Source organism: Hemicordylus capensis, chromosome 2, assembly GCF_027244095.1.
Source record: "Hemicordylus capensis ecotype Gifberg chromosome 2, rHemCap1.1.pri, whole genome shotgun sequence".
Lineage (NCBI taxonomy): Eukaryota > Metazoa > Chordata > Lepidosauria > Squamata > Cordylidae > Hemicordylus > Hemicordylus capensis.
Window position 1 is genome coordinate 35,738,533 of NC_069658.1, and position 17,760 is coordinate 35,756,292.

Genomic DNA, 17,760 nt, shown 5'->3' on the forward strand with positions numbered 1-17,760 from the left:
GCATAATCTCCCTAAATGCCTGCCTGGAGGTGGTGATGGGCTGGATGGGAGATAAATTGAGAATGAATCCAGATAAGACAGTGGTACTTATTGTGCGGAGTCGGAACTCAGGAAATTATTTTGATCTGCCAGTTCTGGATGGGGTCACACTTCCCCAGAAGGAACAAGTATGCAGTCTGGGGATGCTTCTGGACACAAACCTCTCCCTGGTGCCCCAGGTTGAGGCAGTGGCCAGAGGTGCCTTTTATCACCTTCGGCTGATACACCAGCTGTGTCCATGTCTCAAGATAAATGACCTCAGAACAGTAGTACATCTGCTGGTCACCTCCAGACTTGACTAGTGCAGTGTGCTCTATGTGGGGCTGCCTTTGTATGTAGTCTGGAAACTGCAGTTGGTCCAGATTGTGGCAGCCAGGTTGATCTCTGGGTCATCTCGGAGAGACCATACCACTCCCATCGTGAAAGATTTACACTGGCTGCTGCTAAGTTTCCAGGCAAAATACAAGGTCTTGGGTTATAACCTATAAAGCCCTAAACGGCTTGCGCCCTGGGTATTTAAGAGAACATCTTCGCTATGAACCACACCGCCCATTGAGATAATCAGGAGAGGTTCGCCAGTTGCCATCGGCTCTTCTGGTGTCTACTCGGGGATGGGCTTTCTCCATTGCTGCTCCGAGGCTTTGGAACATGCTCCCTGCTGAAATAAGAGCCTCCTTATCTCTTACAACTTTTAAAAAGGCAGTCAAGACACATTTGTTCACCCAGGCTTTTAATTAGATACTGAGACGATTCAGACTTCTAGTGCTTTACAAAATTCCAGTGGGTCTTTCAGTTTTCAGCTACATATTAGGCAAAGAACACCATTATCCACCCCTTGGATCTTATTATGGGCCAATTTACACAGCTTGAAGTATCCTCTGTGGGTTGCATTTCAATTGTGCATAGGGAATGTAACCCCCATGGAGTGTTAATGCGGTGTGGTGGACAGAGTGACCAGAAAGATCTGGGTTCAGATTTTGGTGCATCCATGAAGTATCCACTAGATTATCTTGGGAAAGCCATCCTTCACAAGTTACTGTGAGGATATAATGGTATAATTCCCCCTTTATCAACACAATACATTTTAATGGACACATTCTTGTATTCCAGTAATGACTAGAGAGAAAGTATTCATATTTTTTATTATTTATTTTCCCAACTATATTTGTGTATCAAATAATACTTTTATAAAATTCAGCTAGATTGGAGTTTTGTGCTTTTATTTAGTTGGATTATAGTTTTCAGGACTGGTATCTGAAGACAGAACACAGTTCCTACAACTTCTACAGTATGGTTGAAGAAGAAAGGGGAGTCATATTAGTGAAAAACAAAGATATGCTTAGAATGGGAAATATAGAGGCTATTCACATGCGTGTGGAAACTGGGCTGAGGAAGCCCAGCCCAGTTTTGCATGCACATGCGAACTGGTGGGATCGGGCCTGATCCTGGAGGCAACAAGCCAGCAAACCCACTTTGGAAGCCACCCCTCAAAACAGGGTTAGGAGAGTGAGCGTTCTCCTAAGCCTGCTTTGGCAATTGTCTGTCAGCCGCGGCTGGCAGACTTGGGGTGGGGTGGGGTGGAGATCCCAGTAATGCATCATGCACTCATGCAGTGCGTTATTGGAGCTCTGGGGGGTGGGGCAACACGTCCCGGCACCCTGACCCTCAGAACTACTGGCAGGAGAAGGTCCTTGTCTGGGTGGGCGATCTGCCCACACAAGGACGCAGCACTGCTAATCTGTGGCGAGGGTAAGTGTAACCTGCTCTTGCCACAGACTGCTCCGGAGCCCTTCTGACAGATCATGAGAAGAGGCTCAATATGTATAAGAAAAAAATCCTGGGTTTAAAATCTATAATAGAATGAAATTCAAAATAACTTCTTAGGACTTCAGTGTTGTACAGCAAGTTTGCCTGCCCAGCAGGCCTCTTGAGGAGCTCTTCTGTAACACCAACTGTTTCACTTGATTATCCACTTCTGAACCCTAGGACAATTTCAAAAATCAATTTCTGCTGCTGTGATGGTGGGGCACAGCTGGGATGGACAGACTAATCCAAAGTGTGTATGCAAGCACTTCTGGGTGCCTACAGGACTCTCTCGATCAGCAGTTCTATCTTTTTGATGCAAGGGACCAGCTGGCTACCTTCCTAAACTGATGTGGACCAGCTCGCTATGTGCCAGGGACCAATACTGGTTCATGGACTGGTGATTGACAAACATTAGTCTAGATTTTGACTCAGAGCTTTTGAATGCTTCAGGTGAAGAATAATAAGAGTGTCTTCAGTTTGTTTTTCCAGTGTGTGTTAGATATGCTTGTTCTTTGTGTAGGAATTACTAAAGAGTTTCTTCACAGGACCAGTTCATACATTATAAATGCTCCAACAAATGAAGCAATACAGTCTCATGCCTCAAGCTTTTCTGTAGCATGCAGTCTTTTTAGAAGCTTGTCTGGTTTTCCACACTGAATCCTTTCTTCCAAAGGAGAAAAACAGTTTTAAACTTCTTGATGCACAATATTAAATATTTATTTTTAAAAGACTGAACATCTCTCCCAATACTTGGTACATATTCTGTTCAGGTGTAGGACTTCAATTCAAAAGAGGATGGGTTCCATAGTATTAATGTCACTTCAAAGCTAAACAGCTTCTGATAACGTAGTTTGCTCTCTTAAATGTATCTCAGGAGTAATAAATCAAACAGCACTTTCTTAAAATGTATTGCTTAAAATTACCATGATGCAGGAATAAACCAATTTCATTATAGATGATAATGTAATGTTTAAAAAAACAAAAAACATGTTGACAAGTAAAAAAATTTCACTTCTCCTTGATTGTGTCTTTCTAAACACATCTAAACACAATTCCATAGATTCAAACTCTGTTATTGAGATCTACATCAAGATAAGCATTAAGCTAAAATAAAGTATGAAATTATCATTTTCATATTGAAACCATCTGAGTTGCTTTCATTCTTCAGTTTTCAGCAAATGGCACCAAAATTTATTGTGAACTTTACAATACTTTGCTATTCATTATTGAAATTGGCATAGAAAATATACTTGTATATAAAGTTCAAGCAGTTTCCACATGATGGTTGGTGTAACACTCCTTTTGCACATGGGTGTTCTTTATTTAGGTATAATTTTTAATTTTCCAATTATTGTGGCTCTGTAGTTGCTGTCAAATTTTGGTTTCAGATAGTGTTTTCTGTTTTTATCAGTTCTTTGATGATGTTCAAAATCTTGTCATCTAGGAGGACAGAACAACAATAGTTAAGTGCCAAATAACTTTAACACCAGCTTTATTTCTTCTCTCAAATAAGAAGCACCATACTATTTTTCCAAAACTTTCAAAAGAGCCAGCATGGTGTAGTGGTTAGAGTGCTGGACTAGGACTGGGGAGACCCGCGTTCAACACCCCATTCAGCCATGGGGTGAGAGCTGGTCTTGTGGTAGCAAGCATGACTTGTCGCCATAGCTAAGCAGGGTCTGCCCTGGTTGCATCTGAATGGGAGACTTGATGTGTGAGCACTGCAAGATATTCCCCGCAGGGGATGAAGCTGCTCTGGGAAGAGCATAAGGTTTCAAGTTCCCTCCCTGGCTTCTCCAAGATAGGGCTGAGAGAGATTCCTGCCTGCAACCTTGGAGAAGCCGCTGCCAGTCTGTGAAGACAATACTGAGCTAGATAGACCAAGGTCTGACTCAGTATATGGCAGTTTCCTATGTTCCTATGATACTAGCTGGGTGACTCTGGGCCATTCACTTCTCTCTCAGCCTAACCTACTTCACAGGGTTGTTGTGAGGAGAAACTTAAGTATGTAGTACACTGCTCTGGGCTCCTTGGAGGAAGAGTGGGATATAAAATGTAAATAATAAAATAATAAAAACTGCTAATCTCATGAATTACTTCTAGTAGGCAGCCTGCCTACTAAAAGTAATGCACAAAATAATTGGTTGGAAATGATCAGAAAGTTAAATTAATCCTTTCTGGCGTTGAGAAAAAAAAGTAACTGATGTTTTTTAGTTATTTACCTGAGACTTCTCCAATTATGAGTTTTTCACACAACTGAGGACAGGGATCATGGATAATGAGTCTGCTTCTTGTGTTATGGTTTAATAACCCGTAAAGTGCTCCTGTGAATCACTCTTGTATCTAAAAAATTAGGATTTACCATGCTACTGAGAGCAATCATGCTTATACTACCAATACTTTTAGTATCAGTCACCAAATGCTACCTCTGTCCCACCATTTTCAGAGAACTGAGGTCTGGCTAAGGTAGTATGAGGTAAATAATCTATAGTGACTGATGCCAGCAATGTTCCTGCATTTTGGTGTCCAAACTCCCTTTCAGCCTTTGTCCCCAAACAAAATTTGAATAAGATTTAGAGATCGTGCCAAGGAATTTGTACACATCACCCTGTTGAATACAAATGAAAATAAACTGAAGAGAGGCCTTGTTTTCTGAAGTTATTACAATGTTGTCTAGCTTAAAATATTCCATGTATCTAGTGCATGTGTGTTGCATAGTTTAAGTATATTTGAATTTTGGATGTGTGAGAGAACACTTATTCATTGGGATGCATATTCACATAAGCAGTTAAGAGACTGGGTAAAAATATACAATGAGCTAGGCTCCACTGAGAAGGGATACCAAGTTGTTAGCTTTGTTATGATAAATGACAAAGTCAATATGTAGTTACATTAGAGTCAGTTTTAAACGAGCATCCTTTTTAAATGAGGTTCTCTGTTTTTGAAATGTTGCATGTAGAAGGGTGCTATGCAAAGCAAAACTCTTCTGTTTCTTAGAAGAGCAGGGTTAACCGCATCCTCCATATGATGAATGCTGGAAAACGATGCAAGTGTTCTGATATTTGATATGGTTTACATAATACCATGCATTTTATATACAACAGTTACAGGGTAATGTTAGAAATGATAAAAATTACCTTCAAGTGGCATTTTAGGGTTTTCAAGTTTTTGCTTTAAAACAGACTCAATGAGTGCTCTCAGCTGTTTGAAAATGACTGCTATTTTTACAGGGGCCTGCAAAAAACAGGAATAATAAATCTTACAGTACTATAATTCAGTATTTAAAATCCATCTCTCTCTCCTTCTCCCTCCCACCCACCCCAGGACAAATTCTGCTATTCTGAAATTGTTTACACTTTAGAGACCTGAACAGGAGAAATTTAATTAAAATGGATGTCCCATTTTAACTACACTATAGCTTTTTGAAAGTAAATGCAATAAAGACTTAAAAAACCCAAACCATTATGCCTTTTATTAAGGCATGTTTGCCTAGGAGATTCCTGCAATGTTGCTTAGGTACTTTGGCACTGAATGAAAAAGCAGAATAAAAATACAGGGAGATGATGTAGGATAATGTTCCCATCCCCAGCTCATGGCTACTTTTTGAGGCTCTCCACATGAACAGTGTGGAGAGCCTACAGGGCTTCTGTGGGGAGAGCAGGCGTGACCCACTCCCCCTGCAGATGATCCATTGGATGCCCACACGATACGGGGATTAGGGGCCACCCAGCCCACAAAAGGAGACCCCCAAATGCCCAGCATGAGCAGTGTGGGGCATTCTGGGGAGCCCCCCCAACACCAGGAGGCTTGCTATAGCCTCCCGGTTGGGGGTCTCCTCGTGAGTTGCCGCATCGCAGAGCTGTACCAACTCACGATCTGAAAAACAGGGTTAGTGGATGGCTTGTTCCACTAACCTCATTTAAGAGGAGGGCTACTTTGGAGGGCTAGCTGCTGTTGAACCGTTGGCGGGCTAGCTGCCGTTGGTGGTTCTCACAATGTTTTCCTCCATTGTGTGAATAGCCTCATTATAAAATAAGCCACCAGAACCTAGACATACCTGAAAATGGATCCAGCCATCAACAGACAAGAGGCGTTCACGATGCAAAACTTCTATGTCACCACCAAAAAGCAAAATAGGAAAGGGGGAAATTAAAGTAGTCTCTTTCAAGTACACCTTGGCATACCTAATCTGCATCCAAAACACAAACAAGAACAATTCAGTTACTTTACAAAGTTAGCATTTTTTAATACAGCAATGTGTCATGGAACCTTGTTACTAGGGCTGCGCAAAACAGGGCTGTGCAAAGCTTTGGGGCCTATTCAGCTTTGGCCTGAAACAAAATGCTATTTGGTTGAAGCAAACCGGACTGAACAGTCCTCTGAAGTTTTTCTTCAGCCCCCACCCCCCAAAGGACTTGTTGCAGGACCAGGAAGGAGACAGGTCACCGAGCAAGCAGTGTCTTCCAAAGTGTGTATTTAAAATTACTCCCTCGCCCTTTACTTTCCTTGGAGTCATCGAAATGATGCAGGTATACCTGGGATTAGTAGTCTTTTCTGAGGCTGCAGCCATTGCTACAAGCCTCAGTAAAAAGCTATTTCCCAGAAGCATCTGTATTATTCCCAGGAAGCCAGGGTAAGTAAAGAAATAAAAGTCATTAAACACAAACCAGAGAATATACTGCCGGATCCCTCGTCACCAGAAGCAAAGATACATGCTTCGCCATGCTCCCTCCCTCAGTGTTTTTAAAAAAACATCTTAAAACACACCTTTTTAAGGAGACTTTTTAATATCATTATTATTTTGTTATATCTGGTAGGTTCTTTCGCTTTTTATAATTTTCAGTTTTAATTTGAACCTAATTGTTTTTAATCTGACTTTTTAAAAAGTTAATTTTATTACTTGTATCTGTGTCTATCTGATTGTTGTAAGCCGCCCCGAGCAGTATTGCGCTAGAGGGGCGGGGTATAAATATTTTAAATAAATAAATAATAAATAATACAGGAACGTGGCTTGTCTCTTGCCTGGTCCTGTAAATACTTCTAAGGGGGAAGGAGCCAAAGTAAAGCTTCAGGGGACTGAGGAGTGTGGCCTGAAACAAAGCAGAACCCCTCTCCGAAGTCCTGAAGTGAAGCAGGGACCTCTCCAAAGTGCGGAGGTAGTCCCCAAGGCGTGTATCTACCATACAAAATGCCATGTGTTCTGGTAAAAAGTTGGCAGCCCTTGGCCACCATTCAGAGGGCTACAAGTGGAGTCCACTGGTGCAATTTTGTGCATGGCTGTGCAACTTCTTGCACAAGCAATATACAAGCCATAATTTATGGGACAAGAGGCATTTTTATAAGTCAGAAAGAGATAAATTCACCAATTTGAAACAGAAGGTCAATCATCCTGTGGGAGAAATCTTGACAAGTCATATGTGGCCTGAAAGTTATACATTGCCTACCTCTGGTTGGATTAGATTGGGCTCATCAGTAGCCATATCTTTCAAATGCTCAACATTTTCTGCTAATATTATGCTGCTATTAAAACAAATTTTCCCTTAAAACTAAAAAGATTACTTTTCCTGGATAAGCTTTCAGAAAGTTCCTAAGTACATCAAACAGATACACTATTTTAGTCCTTTTAAGTACTGTAATAGACATCAATGTCTTTCATTAATTAACACACATTAATGAAAGTAGATACAGGAATTATTTAATAGGGATGTGCTTGAAAGGTTTCTGCACCTCACCAAAGAGGTGCTGAAACGATTCGGCCTCCTGCAGTTGAAACAATTTGACGCAGGGCGAGGGGTGCCTTTAATGAGGCAGGCAGGTCCTACCTGCTCCTCCGGTGAGCCGCTGCCACCCTATCACGGAGCTGCTGTTCTTTAAATCTAACTTGAAAGCAGCAGCCATGCTGCTGTCCCCTTTAAACTGCCACGCCGATGGGATGCTGCTCCCGGCAGCCCTCGCGCAGCTTTTAGCACGCAAATGGCGTCAATGCATTCACAGGCACCATCTGCATGGTCAGCATGCTACTGTGTGCTGACGCTGCGAGAGGGCTGCTGGGAGCGGCATCCCATCGACATGGTGCAGCAGTTTAAAAAAGGGCTGCTGCTTTCAAGTTAGATGTAAGGAACAACCGTGCCATGATGGGGTGGCAGTGGCTCACTACAGGAGCAGGTAGGATCTACCTGCGTCCTTTAAAAAAAGGTACCTCTCCCTGCCCCCTGGAATATACACGAATCATTTCATGCACATCCCCATTATTTAATAGTATGGCACACATATTGTTGTGACAGGAGTATGCACACTTCAACCAAATAAATCTAAGCATGAAGATTTCATTAACATAAGTCTTAAGCAGCATATGGGACAGAAGAGAAACCAGAGGCCATGGGGGTCCTTAAGATGATAAATAAATGAAATAACACGAGTAGATCCAAGCCTTAAAGCAGGGATTTTCACAGCATGACAAGACGCCAAGCTTAAGATCTATACCTCATTCCTTCTGCTTGGTAGGATGTTACAAGAGCTTACCTTCTCTTGATATAGCAGCCAGCCATAGATCTGCAGATCTCTGTTCACGGAAGAAGGGTGTACTTGTGCTTTGCCCTGAGCAGTCTCTACCATGCATGCCAACTTCTCTGTAATATCCACAGACTTGGCATACATTATCTTCCCAACATTGTCGTACAGCCCTGCAGTCAGCACAGCTTTAAGGAGGACCATTTCTTGCAGAGAAAGCGAGTGTGTTCCTCCTTGATGACCTGAGGGGGCCGCAAAGCCTGCTGCCCGTACCACCTTCATTAGCTCCTGTTTTACATCCTGAAATAGGATTTGAAAAGTAATAGTTTAACCATTCATTCTCTACTCAACACCAGATTTCTAAAAACCTCACCAGCGCAGAAACAACCTACAACTCTATTTATTCAGTAACCCACACTTCTAATTAAATACTAAATGTAATTCATAAGTTGTGTAAAGGTGTGACAAACACATTTCATTTTAGTTCCCAAGTATTGCAGAGGTTTTCACATGTTGGTCCCCAGATATTGTTGGACTACAACTCCCATCAACCCCAGCCTTTGGTCACTATGGCTGGAGAAGAAGGGAGTTGTAGTCCATCATCATCTGTGGTCCCAAGTTTGAGAACTCCTGGTTTATGGTATTGGCACAAAAAAATTAACACTTCAACTAACATAATCAATTTTATAATAAGCTGTATCCACGTTTCACTGTTTTGCATCATGACTGGAAATTACAATTACATAGAACAGAAATAGTACAGTTTCCTGGCTGGGCTCAAATATCATCCTTATTAACAACAATCCAGAGTGTGCACATGGGGCGTCCCCTAACAAATAAGACAGGCAAAACTCTCCAGGCAGAAGGAGCACTTTCCCATTCTGGAGATGGATTTAGCACCAGCTTTTTTGCAGCAATTGCATGAAAAGCAAAGTAATCTGATTTATTTCAATGGTGCATATTTCCAAGTGGTTTAAGTTCAAAGTATAAACAAAATAAAAGAACTACAGGTGAACCTTGTTATCCGTTAGGGTTCTGTTCTCTGCTACAACAGTGGATACTGGGGAACTGTGGCAATGGGAATGGGGGTGCTTAGGTTCTTGGAGACTGGGGGAGAGGGTGAAAAAAGCAAAATAAAGTGCCTTACCATGCTCCATGGCTCTCCAGCTGTCCAGGAATGCCCCCCGCCCAGTCCCAAATCCATTATTTCCCCATGAAAACTATCAGAAAAACATGTTTTATTTTTTGAATGTGCCACAGAATGGCTCTGTTTGACAAAATGGTGGTCGGAAATGACCTCTGAGATGGATTCTGGCCACCCATGGATATGCGGAAATTAACTTTTCGTTTATGCCAAGGTTGGGTGTCAATTGCCCGACTGTGGAACTGTGGATGGCACGTCCATGAATAGCAAGGTTTGCCTGTATTACTTCATTTTTGTGGTTAGATAGGAACACTTCATGTTTTCCTGTACTGAAATACAGGATAAATTGTTGATAGTACCTCCAGAGTTAATAGTGAAGTTCTGTTGAGGAAATTCCTCCTACAGTAAGTCATTTCAGCACGATACCCTCCTTCATGACGGGCTTTCTTCCACCTAGACAAAGGGGGGGGGGCAGCAGAAAGATGTTAGATTTGTTCTAACATCATAAGAACTCACAATGATAGAAACACGAGAAATAGTGAAAGAAAAGATAGAAAATCCTTCAATAACCTCATGCCAAATCGCAAAGTAGTAATTAGCACTGTTCTGCCAGAAAGTTAGCAATTTTAACAGTACATAACTGTTCTGCCAGAAAGTTAGCAATTTTAACAGTACATAAATACCAAATCACTTTTAAAAGTTGATCTATAGCCCCAGCACAGAAGTGCTTAGTACATGACCCCTGCTAGCTGGGCAAAAAGGCATCTTTTAAGTGGTGTTTTGAGATATATATATCGTTTAGCAGGAGGGAAATTGTCCTTATTCACCCCAGGATAGCATCTTTTCTAGTGGATGTTGCTGGTGTCTCCCTTATGTTTCTGTTCAGACTGTGAGCCCCTCTGGGACAGAGAATCATTTTTTCACATTTCTTTTGCTATGTAATCCACTTGGAGAAATAATATACTTGGAAACAAGTCCTGTTGAAATAATTTAGATTTGCTTCCAAAGAGGCTCAACATTCAGGTGATCAAATTAATAAATAAATACTCCTTGTGGAGACTATCAAAATATCTGTCATGATAAGGGGAATGGGTAGGTGGAGATCGGGCTGCTATATCACAAGGACCTCTGAGGGATCAGATACATGTTGACCCTCTATGGCAGGCATGCACAACTCAAATGACCTGGTGGAGTGAAACTGACCATGACACGGCTCATGGAGGCAGAGGTCAATTTTTAGGGTGCTGATTATTAAAGTAACAATTAAATCAAATTAATGTGAAATTAATTATAATGAATTTAATCAAGATTTAACTTTTGAAGTTCTGGCAGGCCAAGATTAATTTAAATTCAATTTATTTTATTTTAATTAAAAATTCTAATAAAATAAATACAATACAATCTGTACAGAATACATAATAAAATGCAATGTTCTTCCTTTCTACCTCTTGCAAAATGGGGCAGTCTTGGCTTGAGAGAGAGAGAGCGAGAGAAAGTTTTAAAAGAAACTGGAAAGAGCCACCCCACTGTGCCGTACCTCGCGCTGCTTGCCGCTTGCCTTCCCCTGCTGTGCACCTCCATGCTTTTTTAAAAAAATTATTCCACTTCCAGCTGCCGTGCAGCCGAGGAGATGGCTGCGGGGGTGCGTGTGTGTCCTTCTACCCCTGCCCTCCCAGCAGCGGCAGATATCAGTGACTCTGGGACCTGCTGTTTGGCCCAGCGTTTCTTCCCAACTGCCAGGCGTGCAGCCTGCAGGCCATATGTTGTACAGGCCTGCTCTATGGGATCCCTGTCATTGCAGACTAGGCTATCTAATGTCAGGGTGGGAGACCAGATTTTTACCTTTAACGCAACAATGGCTGATATGTCCTGCAGTGTCATGTGGACAGTTCAGTGACATGTGGGTGTGTGTTGTAGATGGCTGCAGCAGCATAGGCAGTCAAGAACCACCCACATGATGCTGCAGAACATGTCCCCAAATGCATTACTTTCCTTTCCCACACAGAAATGAATGGCAACCACTCACTTATGAAAGTACTGGATGAAAATAATGGAAAACACTTTTAACATTCTATACATTATAATACATTCAGATGCTACACACATACTTTCCCACTTGTTAGCTCTACGTATATAAGAAAATGATATAGAAAAGGAGCACTATACTGTTCGGCCGAATGAACAATGAAGTACTCCTGAAAGACCAAACAACCAACCCAAAAAGCAATTAAAATAAACACATTAAGTCCATACTTTACAAATAAGAATGTAAATACAAACAAAACATTCAAGAGGATTTATCAATTCTGCAAACAATTAATCAGGAGGAAGTTTCCTCTCACTAACGCAGCTTAACTATCCAGACCTCACTGTCATAGTGAAGCACTGCATTTCTCCAGTCTTGGTACTCTCTCCGTCTTCTTTAATTAAACACAATGTCCCAGTGTCTTCAAAGAGAGTGGACTTTAATTCTAGAAGACAAAGAGGGGGGCATAGCGACCACAATGCAAAGCTTCCCCTCACAGGGAAATTAAACACCGTTTCTTGGCAACTGCCAGCCCTTCCTTTTCTTCTGTCCTTAAAACCCGCAGGATGAGGTGAGTGGTACACACAGTTATTGTAGAAAAACAGGTTGCTCACCTGTAACTTATGATCTGGAAGTGATTCGTTAACATCCATAAGAATGGGTACTGTGCCTGTGCAGGATCTTCGTGGTGGAACGCTGCAGCTCCTCGAGGTGACCGAGCCCTGCCTCCACCATGCTTACAATGTGCTATTTAAAGATAGGCCAGACACCATGTTCTTCAGTTCTTGGATGGCCACCATAAGGACGGTCATCCTCTCCTGGTGAGCTCACTATCACAATCCAATTGCATGCACACTCTGTTTTATTTATTTATTTAACTAACATATTTTCATGCCACCCAAAACTTTTGTCTGTGGGCAGTTTACAACAAAGCAAAAAAAAAAAAAAATGACAACAGAAAAGGCTAAAACATTAGTTCAAACAAAATAAATGACACAAGAAAAAGTTAAAACGTTACAACAATTTAAAATTCTAAAACAATATTTAATTAAAAGCCTAGGTGAACAGATGTGTCTTTAAAGACTTTTTAAAAGTTGTCAGAGATGAGGAAGCTCTTATTTCAGCAGTGAGCATGTTCCAAAGCATCAGGGCAGCAGTGGAGAAGGCCTGTCCCTGAGTAGCCACCAGACGAGCCAGTGGCAACTGCAGACGGACCTCTCCTGATGATCTCAATGGGTGGTGGGGTTCATGACGAAGAAGCTGGCCCAAGCTGTTTAGGGCTTGATAGATTATAGCCAGCATCTTGTATTTTGCCCAGAAACTTATTGGCAGCCAGTGTAACTCTTTCAATATGGGAGTAACATGGTCTTTCCAAGATGACCCAGAGACAAACGTGGCTGCATTTATGCTCACAGCGGAACACTACTGCAGCGGGGTGGTTAGGGAGGGTCTTATGGATGTCAATGGATCATGACCAGATCATAAGTTACAGGTGAGAACATGATCCGTTGAGATCCATAAGAATGGGTAGCTAGCTCCCTTTGGAGGAGAGTGCAGTAGCAGCTATTGTAACACCTGCTTTAAAACACTTCTCCCGAAGCTTGCCTGTGCCACAGAGCGCAAGTTCATTCATTCATTCACTGGATTTCATGGTGTAATGTTTGAGAATGGTAACTCCAAGGACCATGTTGCAGCTTTGCAAATGTCCGTAAAAGTCACACTGGATAAGTGTGCAGCAGACGAGGCATAGGCACGAGTGGAGTGGGCTTTGATAGCCTCAGGTGGATCAACGTTCTGAGCTTTATAAATCAGCAAAATGAGTTCCACTAGCCGGGAGGACATTCTTTATCTCAAAATGCAGGAGCCTTTTGTAGAGCCCTTACAGGCAACAAAAAGGTGTATGGTGGTTCTAGTCTTTTGTATGGTCTAGGTAATAAAAGAGAGCCCGTCGGACATGCAGATAATGCATTGCACACTTTAAAGGTGTTGTAGGGTCTCTGAAGAATGTTGGATGGATATCTTGATTAAGGTGGAAATCTGACACCACTTTGGGTAGAAAGTCTGGATCCATACGCATCAGCACATTGTCAGGATAAATCCTGGTGTGTGGTGAGTCTAACCGCAAAGCCGTCAATTCACTAGTGTGTTTGGCCATTGTTATGGCAATTAGGAAGGCAGTTTTTAAAGTCACTAATTTGATGGAGGCAGAATTTACTACTACTACTGATATTTATATACTGCCCCTCAACCAAAGTTCTCAAAGCGGTTTACATAGAAAAATAAATAATTTAATGGCTCGAACGGGCTTTGCATTAAGGCCGAGAGAACTAAAGATATGCTCCATTGTTCCACCGAAGTTCAAATAGGTGGATACAAGTTCATGACGCCTTTTAGGAAAGCCCTGCTATCAGGGTGTGAGAACAGAGTCTTGCCATCGCAGCCCAGCTGTTTAGATGAGAGTGCTACTAGATGGATCTTTAGTGAAACATTAGCTAAACCCTTAGATTTCAAGTTAGTTAGATAGAGCCACCTTAAGTGGTGCAGCAGGGAAATGCTCGACTAACAATCAGAAGGTTGCTGGTTCGAAGCCTTGCTGGTATGTTTCCCAGACTATGGAAAACACCTATATTGGACAGCAGCAATATAGGAAGATGCTGAAAGGCATCATCTCATACTGCACGGGAGGAGGCAATGGTAAACCCCTCCTGTATTCTACCAAAAAAACCTACAGTGCTCTGTCCGTTCTGAAGTCAGTAGCACCGTCCTGGTAGTCAAGCTGATCCAAGCTAAAAACAAATGATAAAACAGTCTTTTTTTTTAGATTGTGAACTCACAAGAAGAAACTTAACCGACAAGGGGTGACAGCACGAGGTCTGTTCGCAGCAGCGGTCGGGAAAGAACTGAAGAACATGGTGTTTGGCCCACCTTTAAATAGCACACTGTAGGTGTGGAGGTGGGGCTCGGTTGCCTCGAGGAGCTGCGGCATTCCACTGCGAGGATCCTGCGTAGGCACAGTACCCATTCTTATGGATCTCAATCCAGATCTGCTACATTTTCCTAGCTGAAAAGATGCAGCTGCACTTGTGACACGTTCTGTATTGACTCACCAACAATGAAAACATTTCTGTTTTAAAACAGTACTGCTCTGTTGGAATGTTTTAGGAAAAGATACTTCAGTTACCCAAGATATGCCTTGTAAATTGTCAAATGGTCTGAGTTTGCCAATGCCAGGGAAGATTTTGCAAGATCAGCTTCATCTTTTCTTCCAATTGGTGTAGTAAATGGAGACTTTTCAGTCATTACAGCAGCAAGAGTGGCCTGCAGATCATAGCAAAATATGATAAAATCATGTTTGATAGGTTTAAACACACACACTCTAAATGACATGAAATATTTACCCTCTAAGAAAGTCATTACAATAATATGGTTCTAACACACAATTCGTTCCATTCTGATGATGCCTTACAAGGAGAGACTGCTTTTAAGTCAGCCAGAGTCTTCCCAAGCAGCAGAGCCTGTGCATGAGAGGAGGAGGAGTCCTTTTTGCTACTCTTCCCTGTCTCCACAAATGTTCTTTGCTTTCCAGGAATGTGTCCCTGAGGGTTGTGCAACCCTCCGGACAGATACAAAACAAAGAAGCTCCGTGAGAAGAGCTTCTGCCGGGTCTGCAGGGAGAGCAGGCTCGGCAAACTCAGACCCACAGACGATCCTGCCCAGAGCCCTGGGAGGCCACCCACATGACTGCTGGCACCGTCGCAGAGCCGGCAGAGGTGGCAAGGATCGGGGGCCGACTGGCGGGGGGCATCCTGGAGAGGCCCCCCGAGGCCAGGAGGCTGCTTGCAGCCTCCCTGTTGGGGGTCTACTCATGTGTCACAGTGTGCCACGGCGACACAGAAGCAACAAAATGAGCACTCCATTAACCTCATTTAAGGGGAGGGTGTTTTATGTGGGCTAGCCGCCTTAGGAGCACCGGGTTCGCCTGGTGTTTCCCATGATCGATGGAAAGCAGGCTAAGCTCCCTTAGCCCGCTTTCCGTCGATCGTGGGAATAGCCTCAAAAATTTATATACCACTTTTCAACAAATGTTTTCAAAGTGGTTAACATAGAAAAATAAATAAAAGAAGAAGATGGTTCCCTGACCCCAAAGGGCACACAATCTAAAAATATTTCTGCAAGGCTAAGAGCACTTAAGGGGAGAGCAGTGAAAAAAATCACTCCTTTCTTCCTCTGCACTCTGCTGCTTGGAAAGATTCGGGAAGGACACAGCCTCTTGCTGCATGCTCTGGATGTCAGCCACTGTGCTTAGGATCATCTCTTGATACAAAGAGTTAAAATCTAAAAACAGTTAAAAGAAGAAAGGCATTTTATGCTAATTTCATGGAATGAAAAATTAAAGCCAATAGAGCAAGTTATATATGACTATAGATTTATGACAGATTTGGAAACTGAAATGGAATAATTGTACATAAAGAACTGATTTGCTAAATCAGACTACAGAACAACTAATTCAGCATCCTGCTTTCAAAAGTGGCCAGCTGAAAGATCATAAGACATCAAGCAGGAAACAGCCCCCTCCCCTGGATTTTAGGGTATAGTCCAAGGGTACATTATACAGCTGCCTTGCTAAAGCTAAGCAGGGTGAGTCTGGTCAATGTGTGGATGCAAAATTGCCTGGGAGTCCCATGTAAGCCACCTTGAGTTCCATCACCAAAATAAGGCAAGACATAAAAGTAACGAACAACCTACCATATTCTTCAGTAGACAATGTTGTAAAGTGGCAACATATTTATTTGTATCCCCACCCTTTACTACACAGAAAGATCCCCCATGTTTACTTTGTAAACATCAATACTGCAATAAAACAATGATGTTTAGATGGACAGTATAACAGTTATCAACTTACCACAGGATCCAAGCAGCCAAAAATAGCACCAAATATAAGCATTTTACCAATCTTTACATTGACTGGCAATGCTGCAAGGTGTTGGCCCAAAGGAGTCAGCTTAGGCTCACTCAACTCACAAGCCCCAATCTTCCGTAGAAGGTTCATGGCATTACCAACTACTTGAGGCTGAGGCGGGTCTAAGGCCTTGGAAAGGAAGTCTTCGGGACAGCCTAGATTACATTTCTGCAGATGAATCAAGTAAGGAAAACATAACTGTATCTGACAAAAAGGTAAGCAATAAATGCAGTAGAACCCTGGAGATAGATTTCTTCTGCCAAATTATTCTCAACCAGATTATAATATTAGTACTCAAGAGAATCGATCTGGAGCTTCCAATAGAGAGCGTGTTTTGTGGGGTTGCCCCTTCCTGTTCATTCCTACAGTTGGAATCCTGGCTCAAGTGCTGATCATCTTGTCTCAATTGTGCTAACCATCTTATTTCCCAGTTCTTCTTATCACTTTAGTCTTTTCACATTGTATGTGTGTTATAAATAATTTTTGTGAGCAGACTGTTCTAATGAGACAGGCAGGATATAAATCTCACTCACTTTGTTTTACTAAGTACACAGACATAATCATTCATTACTCATTTTCTTTTAGCTGTGTCAATCTTCATGGCAAATATTAAATTATATCATTGCCTGTTGCTCTCTCTCACCTCTCCCCTGACAAGATCATGTGGATGCTTTTTAAGATATTAACAAACAGTTATGGTATCTGCCAAGAAGCTATAACTTCCTGCAGATCCTCAGAAATCCCAAGAGCCAGTAAACAAAACCAGCTTCTTGTGTCTTTCTGGGAAGTTGAAAGTATGAGTAACTAAAACAAAAAGATCATACCATGATATGAAGGCATAGTTCTTCCAATGGCACCCGTAATATTTCTGGCACAGAATATTCTAGGAAACTTTCAAACCTGCAGAAACCACAAGACAGACTAAGCAATTGTTCATGCTGTTAAATTCTTCCATGTGATGGAGTACATAAGTATTGACCATGTGGGGAACTGTTAGTGTTAACTTGACCATGGCTTTTGGGAAAGACCACAAGATAAGATATTTGCAACACATTAGTTTTGGTTATGTTGATTCTCCTGACAGCTTTTTGATGCTTATTGTGAATTCCATGGAAGGGTTAAAGGGAGCTGCTTTTCACTTAAGTATTGTGCAAGGAAATGTTATTGTAGTGGGATATATGTAGTAATTAAACAGCTACATGAACTATCAGAATAGATGTTTGCAGGCAGAACTTTAACAGATGGTTCTGTATTGAAACCCAACAGTATCGGCTT

At 42.0% G+C, this 17,760-nt stretch overlaps 1 protein-coding gene across 3 annotated transcripts in view; it reads right to left on the reverse strand.

The window, feature by feature from the left end:
* Positions 1 to 2,537: 2,537 nt before the first annotated feature.
* DHX29 (DExH-box helicase 29) overlaps positions 2,538 to 17,760 on the reverse strand; it is a 67,681-nt gene continuing 52,458 nt past the window's right edge. For 2 of the 3 annotated variants that reach the window (XM_053297579.1, XM_053297580.1), the window contains 8 exons: positions 17,310 to 17,385; positions 16,429 to 16,653; positions 14,707 to 14,843; positions 9,859 to 9,952; positions 8,368 to 8,655; positions 5,903 to 6,034; positions 4,983 to 5,079; positions 2,538 to 3,285 (listed from right to left, as the gene is read on the reverse strand). In XM_053297579.1, the coding sequence (XP_053153554.1) occupies positions 3,230 to 3,285; positions 4,983 to 5,079; positions 5,903 to 6,034; positions 8,368 to 8,655; positions 9,859 to 9,952; positions 14,707 to 14,843; positions 16,429 to 16,653; positions 17,310 to 17,385 (1,105 nt within the window). In that variant the 3' untranslated portion in view covers positions 2,538 to 3,229. The remainder of the gene's footprint in view (positions 3,286 to 4,982; positions 5,080 to 5,902; positions 6,035 to 8,367; positions 8,656 to 9,858; positions 9,953 to 14,706; positions 14,844 to 16,428; positions 16,654 to 17,309; positions 17,386 to 17,760) is intronic. The other variant, XR_008316512.1, reaches the window with a different exon arrangement.